The sequence below is a fragment of the Boleophthalmus pectinirostris genome, unplaced genomic scaffold (assembly GCF_026225935.1).
Source record: "Boleophthalmus pectinirostris isolate CB_2022bp ecotype Guang Dong unplaced genomic scaffold, ASM2622593v1 HiC_scaffold_8, whole genome shotgun sequence".
NCBI classification, from domain to species: Eukaryota; Metazoa; Chordata; class Actinopteri; order Gobiiformes; family Gobiidae; genus Boleophthalmus; species Boleophthalmus pectinirostris.
The window spans coordinates 11120125-11134629 of record NW_026571515.1 but is presented as its reverse complement, the minus strand read 5'-3'; the positions used below and the strand labels follow the sequence as shown (position 1 = coordinate 11134629).

The window sequence follows — 14505 nt, the reverse complement described above, 5'->3', positions numbered from 1 at the left end:
GACAAAACTGCGTGGAGTGTTTTTCAGAAATCGTAATACAACAGTTTGACGTCCAAAAACTCAAACACAAGATTCTGGTGAGTATGTGTAAAGCAAGTTAGAAAATAAATGAGTATGTTGTCTGGATAATGTTCACATTATGTAATCAACACTAATTCTGCATGTGGTATGAGCAGGTAATGATAATAGTATTTGAGTAGTATTTAGGGCACATGAATATGACTTGCTTACACGGCCAAATTACCATTAAAGTCAGTAGCTGTTTCAGTGTACAGTACAATTATAGGCCAAGGTGTGACATAGGTAATCAGTGCCATTTTCTAAGAAGGCTCTTCAGTTGCATACAAACAAAAGACTGTTGTACGCAAGAGCAAGTAAGGAGAGAAAATGTGAAATAACACAAAACATAAAACTCAGACTTGAACTTCTGCAACTGTTAATGTCAGGGTCATATTTAACCCCAACACTGAACCAAATGTTCTCTCTCCTGTTGTAGTGATGGCCGCTGTGAGCTGTACTCTCTCTGAGGATCAGTTCCTGTGCTCCATCTGCCTGGAGGTCTTCACTGATCCAGTCACTACACCGTGTGGACACAGCTTCTGCAGAGTCTGCATCAACAAACACTGGGACAGCAGCCACCGATACAGCTGCCCAATCTGTCAACAGGACTTCAGCTCAAGACCCCAGATGAAAGTCAACACTTTTATTGCAGAAATGGTCTCTCAGTTCAATAATAAGCCTGAAGATAAAGAAACTGTGAGCTCCAAACCCCAGTCCTCTGCTCCAGGAGAGGTGAGCTGTGACCTGTGTCCAGAGCCCAGACTCACAGCCCTGAAGTCCTGCCTGGTGTGTCTGGCCTCGTACTGTCAGATCCACCTGCAGCCCCACCTCACAAACCCCCGTCTGAAGAGGCACCAGCTGATCCAACCTCTGCCCAACCTGGAGGAGCGCATCTGCCCTGAGCACGACCGACCTCTGGAGCTCTTCTGTAGGGAACACTCACACTTCATATGTCTGCTCTGTATGTCTGAAGACCACAAAGACCATCAGACAGTCCTCCTGAAGGAGGAGGGTGAGGAGCACCAGGCCACGCTGAAGAATCAGATTAAAGAAAGACATCAGAAAATCAAGGAGATCCGGCGCTCAGTGGAGCTCAGTCAGAGAAACGCAGACACAGAAATACAAGAAGGTCTCAGAGTCTACAACGCTTTGATGGAGTGTGTTCAACAAAGTCTGGACAAGTTCAAACGGAGCATTGTAAATAAGCACAAGAAGAAGAAGAAGAAGGCAGCTCAGCTGATAAAGCAGATCCAGACAGAGATCTCTGTGTTGGAGCAGAGAGGAGCTGAGATGGAGCAGCTCTGGAGCTCTGGAGACCACCTGCACTTTGTACAAACCTTCACTTCAGTCAAACCTGCTCCACAGCTCAATGACTGGACCAAGGAGACTGTGAGGGTCCCATCGTACAAGGGGAGAGTGGGCCAGGCTGTGTCTGAGCTGAAGAAGACACTTAATACAGAGATGAAGAAGTTCTTTAAATATGAAATAGAAAAAGTACAAGGGTTTGCAGTAAAGGTGTCTCTAGACCCAGACACAGGGCATCCAAACTTAGTTCTGTCTAAAAATCTCAAACAGGTTCATTACAGTAATCTAAAAATATATCTCCCAGATAATCCTGAGAGATTTTCTTATTGGTTGTGTGTATTAGGGAAAGAAAAGTTCTCATCAGGAAAGTTTTATTTTGAGGTCCAGGTCAAAAGAAAGACTAAATGGGAATTAGGAGTGGCCAAAGAGTCAGTGGACAGAAAAGAAGAAGACAATCAGACTGTACAGAGAGGATACTGGACACTCTATATGGTCAGTGATGAGTATAAAACATCAGACGAACCTCCTGTAGTTTTCCCTGTGAGTTCCTCTCCAGAGAAGGTGGGAGTGTTTGTGGATTATGATGAAGGTCTGGTCTCCTTCTATGATGTGAATGAAGAATCTCTTATTTACTCTTTCACTGGCTGTGGTTTCACTGAGAACATTCTGCCACTGTTCAATCCATGTAACTATGATGATGGTAAAAACATTTCTCCTCTGGTCCTTTCTCCCATTAACAGCTCTGCAGAATAAAGATCTTCTCATAAAAGAGAGGTTTTTGACGACCTTAACCCAAAAATCTACTGATAGAAAAACCTGATCCTGTAGTATGTTGAGGCAGTCAGCTTACTTCTGTAACCGGGTGGTTAGCAGGGACTAGTTTTTGTGGTCCTACCGGAGCTTTCGGTGGCTACTGAAAGGGTACCAGAATTGTTTCTCTTTTAGTGCTTCTCTTAGAACTTGCCTTAAGGTGATATTTCTGATTACTACGTTTTAAGGTGTTGTCTGGAGCAGGCAGTGGTGACGACAGCTGCTCCTAACGCACTCCCGGTCCCATGTAGGGTACTCTCCTTCTAGAAGCCAGGTAGAGGAAGAAGTCCTTAGGAATTCTCTCGCAAAGTCTGATTTCATAGTTCACCCTTAAGTTCCTTTTATCTATAGAGTTAGTGTAGTTGCTATAGGCAAGGCAAGGCAAAGTTTATTTGTATAGCACAATTCATACACAAAGTAATTTAAAGTGCTTTACAGAATAAGAAATACATTAAAATCACAATAAAACAAATCAAAACATAAATAATCATAAAGATTAAAATAAAAAAGAGAGAGACATAAATTAGAGAGAAGATAAATTAGATAGTGTGTGCATTTATTGGCTGGGGTAGTATGTGCAATGTAATATCACCTTGCACTTTAAAACATCTAAATTCTCAGAGTACTTAAGCCCACACACTGAGCACTTTACATAAAAAAAAAAAAAAAAAAAACACAAAAAAAACAACTATGGCACATTTTTATATATATTTGCGCAGCACTAGCCGTTTGATTTGGTTTGATTAATCTTTGGTTTTACATTACTAATATTGTTTGTTGAGTGATTTAGTTTAGTTGAGTCCCAGGTTTCAGCTCCAAATTGTTGTGTTGAATGTGTACTTTTTTAAATGTGTAAAATGAACTCTTTTTTATTATTAACTAAATAAAGAAATGTATTTTTTTCCCTCACTATTTATTTCCTTTGTCATATGTTTTAGCCCCTCTCCCTCTCCAACTTTCATAACATGCCCAGTTAATTCTCTGAGGTAATTTTCAGTCAAACTTTCGTCATTTAGTCTGTGAAATTGCTGATTTTCTGTTTCAAGTATTGTAGTTTTTGTTGGGAAAAAGAGAACTATGATGGTTTATGTTAACTCTTTAATTCTTACATTTTTATTTATGTCAGTTCATGCTGCGCTCAGACCAGGAAGGAGGAGGGCGTCTATGAACTATACTCTTGTGTACAAAGAAGAGGATTTTTATCATGGACTTCCTTTGTCTCTCTTTTTAAGTTTTAATTACATGATAACTAGAGAAAAAGAAAACTAAGAATATAATGTAAACACTTTTGACTTATGATTTTGTCACTGACTTATTTTGTGTCACAATCTGTTATGGTGCAGGGAAAATAAACGATATGGAGTAACCATGGCAACAGTTTTTAATTTTAATTGTTAATTATTTTAAAGGGCTCATATTACACTATTTTCTCATGTATGTTATAATGTTGTTTCTTCATCAAAAAACAGACCTGGAGTTGTGTTTTGTTTCATTCACTCATAAACAGAAGCTGAAAGGAGCTGTTAAGTCAAAAACTACCACTACATGACATCACAAGGTGCAATAGAGTATTTTGAGATTTGGAGATGTAAACAGACGAATAATAAAGAGTTACTGAAACATGTGTGAATGAAACAAAACACAACTCCAAGTGTGTTTTTGATGAGGTAACAGGATTATAACATAGATCAGAAAGTAGCGTAATATGAGCCCAGTTAAAATGAAAAAACTGCTCACTGTATGTAAAACAGTATGTTGTTTGAATAAGGTTTGGATAATGTATTCAACACTAACTCTGCATGTGGTATGAGCAGCTAATGGTCATAGTATTTGAGTAGTATTTAGGATACATGAATATTATCAAACTGCTTACACGATGTACAGTGCAGGTAATCAATGGCATTTTCTAAGAAGGCTGTTGTGGTGCAACCAAATATGTGCCTTATTATTATTATTATTAGTAGTAGTAGTAGTAGTACTGGTAGTAGTATTAGTAGTACTAGTAGTAGTAGTAGTAGTAGTAGTAGTACTGGTAGTAGTAGTAGTAGTAGTAGTAGTAGTAGTAGTAGTAGTACTGGTAGTAGTGGTGGTAGTGGTAGTAGTAGTACTACTACTAGTAGTAGTAGTAGTAGTAGTAATAGTGGTAGTAGTAGTAGTAGTGGTAGTAGTAGTAGTAGTGGTAATAGTGGTGGTAGTAGTAGTAGTAGTGGTAGTAGTGGTAGTAGTAGTAGTACTGGTAGTAGTAGTAGTAGTAGTAGTAGTAGTAATAGTGGTGGTAGTAATGGTAGTAGTAGTACTTTTAGTAGTGGTAGTAGTAGTACTTTTAGTAGTGGTAGTAGTAGTACTGGTAGTAGTGGTAGTAGTAGTACTGGTAGTAGTGGTAGTAGTAGTACTGGTAGTAGTAGTAGTAGTAGTAGTACTGGTAGTAGTAGTAGTACTGGTAGTAGTGGTAGTACTAGTAGTAGTAGTAGTAGTAGTAGTAGTAGTGGTAGTAGTAGTAGTAGTAGTAGTAGTAGTAGTAGTAGTAGTAGTAGTAGTAGTAGTAGTAGTAGTAGTAGTAGTAGTAGTACTGGTAGTAGTAGTAGTAGTAGTAGTAGTAGTAGTAGTAGTAGTAGTAGTAGTAGTAGTAGTAGTAGTAGTAGTAGTAGTAGTAGTAGTAGTAGTAGTAGTAGTAGTAGTAGTAGTAGTAGTAGTAGTAGTAGTAGTAGTAGTAGTAGTAGTAGTAGTAGTAGTAGTAGTAGTAGTAGTAGTAGTTAGTAGTGGTAGTAGTAGTAGTACCTTTTAGTAGTGGTAGTAGTAGTAGTAGTGGTAATAGTGGTGGTAGTAGTAGTAGTACTGGTAGTAGTGGTAGTAGTAGTGGTAATAGTGGTAGTAGTAATGGTAGTAGTAGTACTTTTAGTAGTGGTAGTAGTAGTACTTTTAGTAGTGGTAGTAGTAGTAGTAGTGGTAATAGTGGTGGTAGTAGTAGTAGTACTGGTAGTAGTGGTAGTAGTAGTGGTAATAGTGGTAGTAGTAATGGTAGTAGTAGTACTTTTAGTAGTGGTAGTAGTAGTACTTTTAGTAGTGGTAGTAGTAGTACTGGCAGTAGTGGTAGTAGTAGTACTGGTAGTAGTGGTAGTAGTAGTACTGGTAGTAGTAGTAGTACTGGTAGTAGTGGTAGTACTAGTAGTAGTAGTAGTAGTAGTACTGGTAGTAGTAGTAGTAGTAGTTGTAGTAGTAGTAGTAGTAATTTATTTCCTGCAAATATTCTGAAGTAATTTCTAATATGTAATCCTGTGTGAATTATTATTATTATTAGTAGTAGTAGTAGTAGTGGTAGTGGTAATGGTTGTAATAGTAGTAGTAATTTATTTCCCGCAAATATTCTCAAGTAATTTATAATATGTAATCCCGTGTGAATTAGTAGTAGTAGTAGTAGTAGTAGTAGTAGTAGTAGTAGTAGTAGTAGTAGTAGTAGTAATAGTAATAATAATAGTAATAGTAATAGTAATTTATTTATCGCAAATATTCTCATGTATTTGTAATCTTGTGTGAATATGGGCGAATGAAGCGGGGGAAAAGCGGAACCTTTGGCAGTATAGTCGCTGTTCCCCATTGTTTACCCCGGACCGATTTCCCGTTCCCCTCAGACGCATCTGGACAAAAATACGAGCGCTCTTGTTCTTTTACAGGTCAGTATTCGGTTAGAATTGCCAAGAATGAAAACCTTAAGCGTCGTGTTACTTCTGTGTTAAATTAGATTAATGTTGTGATAATTTGTGTAGCTTTAAGTTGAGTTTGTTAAAGTTTTCTGAAGCGCGGCAAAGCAAATCAAAGTTAGTTACCGCGAGAGTTCGGCTGGTCCTCTTTATTTACGTGTAACTTTTATATTAGTCTTATATACTTAATCTATAGTGCTTTCAATTATTACCAAACGTCTCCGATTTTAGGTTCTCTGATTTTATTTGTGTTAAAGGACCCAACATGCAGTATTTGATCAAGTAATGGAGCAAGTGTATTATGAATGTGTTTATAATTATGTAGTGTCGTGAGATAAGCTAATAGTTCACATTCAGAGTGCTGTCCATATACAGTAAGAAATGTAATCCTGAGTTTTGCACTATGTTGATAGAAAGCAATGTAATTTTAAAGGCACTGTATGTGTTTTGTACTGGGTAGAAGTAACAGTGTATTTAGTAGTAAGTGAATTTAAGAAATCTATAGAATACATATGGAAGTAAATGCCTTTTATTTTGACTTTTATAGTAGTTTTGACTGTAAATTGTGTTGATATTGAAATAAGAGATGCAACCTGGGAAAAGATACAAGTGCTCCTGTTGTTCTTTCTCCAAAGGCCGCCACACACTACAGGATTTTTCAGTCTTAAAAGATTTTTAACCATGCAAAAATGCGCACACCACAGACACTATGAAAATCTTAAAAGATTTTAAATCTCTGATCGCAAAGACTGCGGCATTACATGCCTGTGTACAACAGGATACAAAGCTGTGAGCGCACCTCACGTCATCTGTTTCCCATCGAGAGTAAAATGACTGGCTTTGAGACCCTTAAGTGTTCAAAAGATCAGAGGTCTGCACTTCTAGTTTAGATACCAGTCAAAACTGTTATTATTTCTGAAATGTGGTGTAATAGTTCAGATATAAGATTTTTAATGCACAAAAGGCCGATTATAAAATTCACAGGAAGTAGAGTCACTATCACTAATCTGCAGCTTCATTGTGCGCTGTGTGGATGTAAACAGACACACATGAGGAAATACTCTTACCATTTTACCTTAAAAGAACACCTTAAAATGGATTAATAGTGCTGTTTTATGGACTGGGTGTCATTGTGTGCGGAGGACAAATTCTGTGGATTTTGTGGAAGAGATGCTGGAGTTCAGTTTTATATCTTTTGAGGCTTAAAGGTTAACTAACTAACCCAACCTAGTGATGGTGAGATGAAGCCTCATGAGGCACTGACCCACTTGAGCCAGTTGGTTCGAGAAAGGGTTCATTTCTCGAAGCTTCATGTGCGCATGAACCCACCTACTGGCCAAGTGTATAATCACAGGCAGCTGTATCTGAACCACATCATGTGTGATGCATTTAATTTTTGTGTCTGTTATGTCTGTTAGGAATGACTATGAATTACAAAAAAAATTATGACCAAATAATTTCTCTACATATATGATCACATATGTGTATAATACATTTTGTATTCACTGTGTGTAAATTTTTCCAAAATGGTAATATCATAATATGGCAGGTTAAACTGTTTTTCTGAAAATACCAGGGGCGTAATCAGGCAGAGGACAGTAAAAGTGTTTGTGGAACTAGGAAAAGGGCACAGATTATGCTTGTGTAACTTGTACGATGATGTACAGGGCAGGGGAAATTTTATTTATTTTTATTCAGAAACAAGAGTTGCTCAATAGTTTTTGGTTTTAAACGATTTAATTTATTTTTTTTTGACACAAGCTCTCCGACCTTGGAGATATAAACTCTATCCAAACTCTCAACTGACCGCAGCTCTCCTACAAACAGTCACATTTTGAATGGAGCCTGAAAGGTCTATATAGCTGCAATAGCTCACGGCAAAATCTGAACCACTTCTCGAAGCAATCCCATGGTACAACCGGGCAGCGAGGCTTTGGACGTCATTATTTTTGGCTCCTCCTCCAAATGAAGCAAGCCTTGTTACGAGCTTCATGGAAACACCCCCTTCATTACTCGACACACACTTTGAAGCCTTGGCACATCTCGTAACATCACTACCCCAACCCAATGGAGCCAGCTGGTGAGAGTAGGAGTGGGAAAGAAATTATTATCATCAGTCTCTGAGGCTAAACTTCAATGGATTTTGAAACACTGGGTATATGCATATTTACACATTATTTCACTGTTGTAATGAATACTCTGATTTTCAGATGGTTGTAATGCAACAATATACAATCTAAAGCAGACAACGTGCTCTCGATCAATTCTGGCCTTTCTCATTCGCCCAACCAGAGGAACTGATCACTACGCTGACCAGGCGACCCACACATCTACCAGTAAGAGACCTGATCCAAGTACTGATTGTGATTTTTCAAAATTTGCCACAGAATATCAACATTGCGTCCTCTGCCCTGATCGAGTGTTCATAACTATAGCTATAGTTAGACCTCTAGGCTGATTAAAGTTGAACCCCTGTTTAACTACCTCACTTTATTCAAATTTGGTGTATAACTGTTTAATTGAATGTCATAACGAGAACTTTGAAGTGTTAAATGCTTAATCTTTGATTGTTTTGATAAAATAAACCACCTCAAGGAATTCGAGTTTTAGTGATTTTTTTAAAGCTATTACCGAGCCCCTAACTGGGTACTTTTTTCTACTTTTCTTCAGACTGGTAGAATTTGTAGGTTTCTTAGGATTTATGGTGCCCTACGTGCTATTAGTATTACTACTACTTACTTATTTTAATGTTTTAATGCTACACCATTAAGATAGATAGACAGATTGACAATAAATCTATCTATCTTTGCATGAAATACAACAAAACTTCAACAGAGCAAATCTGTCGCAGTAAAAATGAATAAATATAGACACATCCTCACATCCAAATCAATAATACAAAAACATTTACTAAATAAAATAAATAAACACATATCTCACTTATACAATTCCACACGCAGAAATGTGTCACTGTGTCATCATTGCATTCTGTGGCTCTGTTACTGTGAATGTCAGAATCAGACCAACACTGAACCAAATGTTCTCTCTCCTGTTGTAGTGATGGCCACTGTGAGCTGTACTCTCTCTGAGGAGCAGTTCCTGTGCTCCATCTGTCTGGAGGTCTTCACTGATCCAGTCACCACACCGTGTGGACACAGCTTCTGCAAAGTCTGCATCAACAAACACTGGGACAGCAGTCACCGATACAAATGTCCAATCTGTCAACAGGACTTCAACTCAAGACCTCAGATGAAAGTCAACACTTTTATTGCAGAGATGGTTTCTCAGTTCAGAAATAAGCCTGAAGATAAAGAAATTGTGAGCTCCCAACCCTGGTCCACTGCTCCTGGAGAAGTGGGCTGTGACGTGTGTCCAGAGCCCAGGCTCAAAGCCCTGAAGTCCTGCCTGGTGTGTCTGGCCTCGTACTGTCAGATCCACCTGCAGCCCCACCTCACAAACCCCCGTCTGAAGAGGCACCAGCTGATCCAACCTCTGCCCAACCTGGAGGAGCGCATCTGCCCTGAGCACGACCGACCTCTGGAGCTCTTCTGTAGGGAAAACTCACACTTCATATGTCTGCTTTGCATGTCTGAAGACCACAAAGACCATCAGACAGTCCCCCTGAAGGAGGAGGGTGAGGAGCACCAGGCCACGCTGAAGAATCAGATTAAAGAAAGACGTCAGAAAATCGAGGAGATCCGGCGCTCAGTGGAGTTCAGTCAGAGAAAAGCAGACACAGAAATACAAGAAGGTCTCAGAGTCTACAACGCTTTGATGGAGTGTGTTCAACAAAGTCTGGACAAGTTCAAACAGGACATTGTAGAGAAGCACAAGAAGAACGAGGAGGAGGCAGCTCAGCTGATAGAGCAGATCCAGACAGAGATCTCTGCACTGGAGAAGAGAGGAGCTGAGATGGAGCAGCTCTGGAGCTCTGGAGACCACCTGCACTTTGTACAAACCTTCACTTCAGTCAAACCTGCTCCACAGCTCAATGACTGGACCGAGGAGACTGTGAGGGTCCCATCGTACAAGGGGAGAGCGGGCCAGGCTGTGTCTGAGCTGAAGAAGACACTTAATACAGAGATGGAGAAGTTCTTTAAGGCTGAATTAGAAAAAGCACAAGAGTTTGCAGTGGAGGTGTCTCTAGACCCAGACACAGCACAGCCAAAATTAGTTTTGTCTAAAGATCTCAAACAGGTTCATTTCAGAGACCAGAGACAGACTCTTCCAGATAATCCTGAGAGATTTTCTTGTTGGTTTTGTGTTTTAGGAAAACAAACGTTTTCGTCAGGAAAGTTTTATTTTAAGGTCCATGTCAAAAGAAAGACTGCCTGGAAATTAGGAGTGGCCAAAGAGTCAGTGGACAGAAAAGACACAAACCCTCAAACTGTACAGAAAGGATACTGGTTACTCAGGATGTATAGTGATCAGTATGAAACATCAGAGGACCCTCTGTATTTTTCCCTGTGAGTTCCTCTCCAGAGAAGGTGGGAGTGTTTGTGGATTATGATGAAGGTCTGGTCTCCTTCTATGATGTGGATGAAGAATCTCTTATTTACTCTTTCACTGAATGTGGTTTCACGGAGAACATTCTGCCACTGTTCAATCCATGTGACAATGATGATGGTAAAAACTCTGCTCCTCTGGTCCTTTCCCCCATTAACAGTTCTGCAGAATAAAGATTATTTATTATCAAGAAAGTTTGAGTTTATATTTAGTATAGTTGATGTTTCTGCACAAACTGGATTCAATGTGCCCAAAGACAGAGGTCAGCTGACTTCCTGAATATATTAAAGGACCAGGTTACTCCATCATTTCTTCACTGGTTCCGGAATAACCCCCTCTCACCACTGTAAGCCCGTGTATCACATCATCAACATCAACATTTATAGTTTTCTCTGTGTTCGTTTTCCTCCCGTTACGCAGCAGGCAATTGTCTATCCCACACGCTCCTCATCCAACAGCAGACCCACTGCTTTCTCTCACTCGCACCTGTTTGTCCCAGCAGTCCGCTCCCACGCCTCTCACCTGAGGTATGAGTGTCCACAGCTGCTCTCGCTGACCGCTCACATTCTTGTCTCACGGGTGTCTACTGCATTTGGTCCCACACAGGTGGATGTCTGGAGATTATGGAATACATTTATGGTCAGATAAATGTTTCTGATGTTAGTGCTTTGTGCACAGACATGGATTAAACCATTAACATATGGTTAGGGTGACTGCATTTGCCTCGCACAAGTGACTGATCTGCGCCATGAACACAGAGCAGGATGTGCAGGTCTGTACAGAGCAGTACTTTTATTTGTTTCTTGAACCGCTGTACAAAACTCCACTGACCGCTGTTGCCAAGAGAGCACCACGTACGAGGACCAGCATTAGGACCACAGACAGGGTTAGAAAACACACTTCAGGACATCAGTGTAAACAGCCTCATGTGGGCAAGCAGCTTTTTTACAGATCCAGTTCAAACCAAACTATAGAGCAGTGCTGAGCTGACACAGGGAGCGGACAAGGGGCTGTGCTCTACTGCGGGAGGGCATCTGGGCAGTGCACAAACGTGTTATGAATGTTAAGCATTTATCATTCTAATATATTCCAAAATAAAAGAAGCTTTGAGCATGTAACACGTTGATTTTCAATGGACTAGATATTTAATTTTACGATTCTGGCACTTCACTGAACGTGCCACACCACGCCCTCAGTCTGCTCCACTCCACCCCACCTGATATTCAGACACTGCACACCTCATGTTTAGAACTCCACGCCCCACAGTTGCGCTAGTGCTAAGATCAGGGGCAAGATCGGGCCCCTGTAGTGTCATCTGCAGGTACTTTAAAGGGCCCATATTGTGCTATTTTCTGATCTCTGTTATAATGCTGTTACCTCTTCAAAAACCTTTCAAAAGTTGTTTTGTTTCATTCACACATATTTAGGCTGAGTTCTTGTCTCCAAAAGAAAAGTGTTACTCAAATGTGTGGATGACACAATACACAACTCCAGGTAAGTTTTTGAGGAGATTTTTGACAGCCTTAACCCCCAAATCTACTGACAGAAAAATCTGATCCTGTAGTGTGTTAAGGCAGTCGGCTTACTTCATTCTCTGGGCACAGAACGTTCAAGTTACCAAATTAATTCTCTGTCAAAGTTTTGTCATTTAGTCTGTGAAATTGCTGATTTTCTCTCTCAAATAGTGTACCTTTTGTAAAAAAAAAAAAAAAAAACAGAACTATGATGGTTTATGTTAACTCTTTAATTTTTACATTTTTATTTATGTCAGTTCATGCTGCGTTCAGACCAAAAAGGAGTAGGGCGTCTATGAACTATACTCTTGTGTACAAAGAAGAGGATTTTTATCGTGGACTTCCTTTGTCTCTCTTTTTAAGTTGTAATTACATGATAAATACAGGAAAAGGAAGCTAAGAATATCATGTAAACACTTAATTTATGATTTTCTCACTGATTTATTTGTGTCACAATCTGTTATGGTGCAGAGATAATAAATGATATGGAGTAACCATGGCAACAGTTTTTTCTATTTTAACTGTTATTTATGTTAAAGGAATCATATTACGCTATTTTCTGATCTATGTTATAATGTTGTTTCTTCATCAAAAACAGACCTGGAGTTGTGTTTTGTTTCATTCACACATGAACAAAAAGTGAAAGGAGCTGTTACTCGAAAACTACCACTACATGACATCACAAGGTGGAACAGAGCATTTTGAGCTTTGGAGATGTAAACAGACGAATAATAAAGAGTTACTCAAACATGTGAGTAAAGCAAACTCAACTCCAGGTCTGTTTTTGTTGTTACACCAAACCAGCTGTTGTGAAGGTTCAGTTGTGCTTTTGATCTCTGTGGATGAAAATAGTTCATAATTCTGGCTCTGGGGGCATTTGGTGAAGATTAATTTAACTCATTTTTACATGGAAAAATACACATTTCTCCCACAGTTTCTCTGGGTGAGAAAGAACATAGGCCCAACACTGACAAAACCACAGCCAGTGAGTTTTATCATACATGTGATTCTTCCGGATTTTTCCGGAATTCCGGGGGGGGGGCGTGTATCGATATTTATGTGGTACACGGCACTCAAGAATCTCAAAATGTTTTAGTACGACTTTGGTAAACGACGAAGCAGCATCGCTTCATGGATTGTCGCCGCATTATCGTTACCGTAGTCAGGAGCCAGTATGTATTACTCCGCGAGGAGTAATGTGCGCATTAGGACCGATAAGGACCCAAAATGGCACCTGTTAAGAGACATGTTTACGAAACAGAATTCAAACTGCGCAGAGCTCCGCGCGCCACGGGGCCCGATCACCGGTGTCGGCGGCAAGGTGGGGCATTTGAGGGCCGTGCCCCCCCTAGCGGCCGCTGGTGCCTCACCCCCCAGCACAGGCCGTTATTATTACTATTTAAAAATGATTTTGATTGGCGCATTTCACTTCGGGCTGAGGGCACAAACTTTACAATATCACAGTCTCTGTTTATTTAGTGTAGTGTGATTGGACAACTGTTCTGTCACGTCACGTCACGTCAACCTGCTGCGTCAACAAGTAGCTGCTTCACGATTAGCGGCAGCTGCTACTTTAGCCTAAAGCTCCACACAGGAAATTGGCGAGGACAGAGTCAAAGACACACTGACAGACCCTCCGCCGGGACCCGGGACTGTCGCCGCCCGGACTCGGGACAGTCTCTGCCGGGACTGGGGCAGTTGCCACCGGGCCGGGGCTCTCGCGGCCGCCGCCGGGGCCTTCACCTTATGAACAACTAAATGATTAATTGAAAGAATAATCACAAGATGAATTGATCACCAAAATAACTTTTAGTTGCAACCTTGGCAGATTCCCACCAGTCATGTAGTGTTAAATATTTAATATTATAAATATACTGTTAATACTCTATGCAATAAGGATAAATTTAGATTACTTTATTTATTTCAGATTCAAGAGATTTTATTGTCATTTTCATATGAAGCAATAGTTTAGAGCATCAAACACTGCATTAGTTTTGATGTGAAGCACAATACTACAGGTGTAAAACCCCACCCAATAACCCCTGAAGTACTAACTCCAGTGTAAACATTAGCACAGTAAGGATATTCAGGGCAGCACATATATAATAATGCAACAGTGCAAAGTCCAGGTCACTGATATTTTATTGGTGGATGTGGTTATTGTCCATGGGAGAAAGGCAGAGAGGGAAAGGGGGCAGTGTTCAGCAGCCTCACAGCCGGGGGATACAGGCTGTTGGTCAGTCTGGTTGTTCTGGTGTCTATGGACCTGTACTTTCTAACTGAGGGCAGCAGGTGGAAAAGGTGATGAGTAGGCTGGTGCCAGTGACGCAGACCACGGGTCATATAGATGCTACTGATCTGTGGGAGAGTTGTCCCAGTGAGTTTCCCCACTGTTTTTACCACCCGCTGGAGAGTGTGTAGGTTGGCCTTAGTGCAGCAGGAGAACCACACAAAAAATCCAGATGTCAGAACACTTCAGATGGCACAGTTGTAGAAGTTCCTCATTAGTGCACTGGGGATGTTGGCGCTCCTCAGTTTCCTCAAGTAGTAAAGGCGTTGTTGGGCCTCCCCACAGCTCAGGCAGTGTGAATACCTCAGGACAGGTCCTCAGT

At 40.4% G+C, this 14505-nt stretch overlaps 2 protein-coding genes across 2 annotated transcripts; both read left to right on the top strand.

Moving 5' to 3' along the window:
• Positions 1-4737, top strand: LOC110164203 (E3 ubiquitin-protein ligase TRIM21-like; the record flags this gene model as incomplete). Its single annotated transcript, XM_055165672.1, has 3 exons — positions 1-77; positions 497-2109; positions 4675-4737. Coding segments are annotated over exons 2-3 (1674 nt in total), but the record flags the coding sequence as incomplete, so codon positions are not given.
• Positions 4738-7314: 2577 nt separating this feature from the next.
• On the top strand, positions 7315-12387 carry LOC110164206 (E3 ubiquitin-protein ligase TRIM21-like). The gene is given in 4 exon segments (XM_055166403.1): positions 7315-7953; positions 8084-8209; positions 8932-10323; positions 10326-12387. Coding segments are annotated over 4 exon segments (1758 nt in total). The 5' UTR covers positions 7315-7940; the 3' UTR covers positions 10553-12387.
• The last annotated feature ends 2118 nt before the right edge of the window (positions 12388-14505 follow it).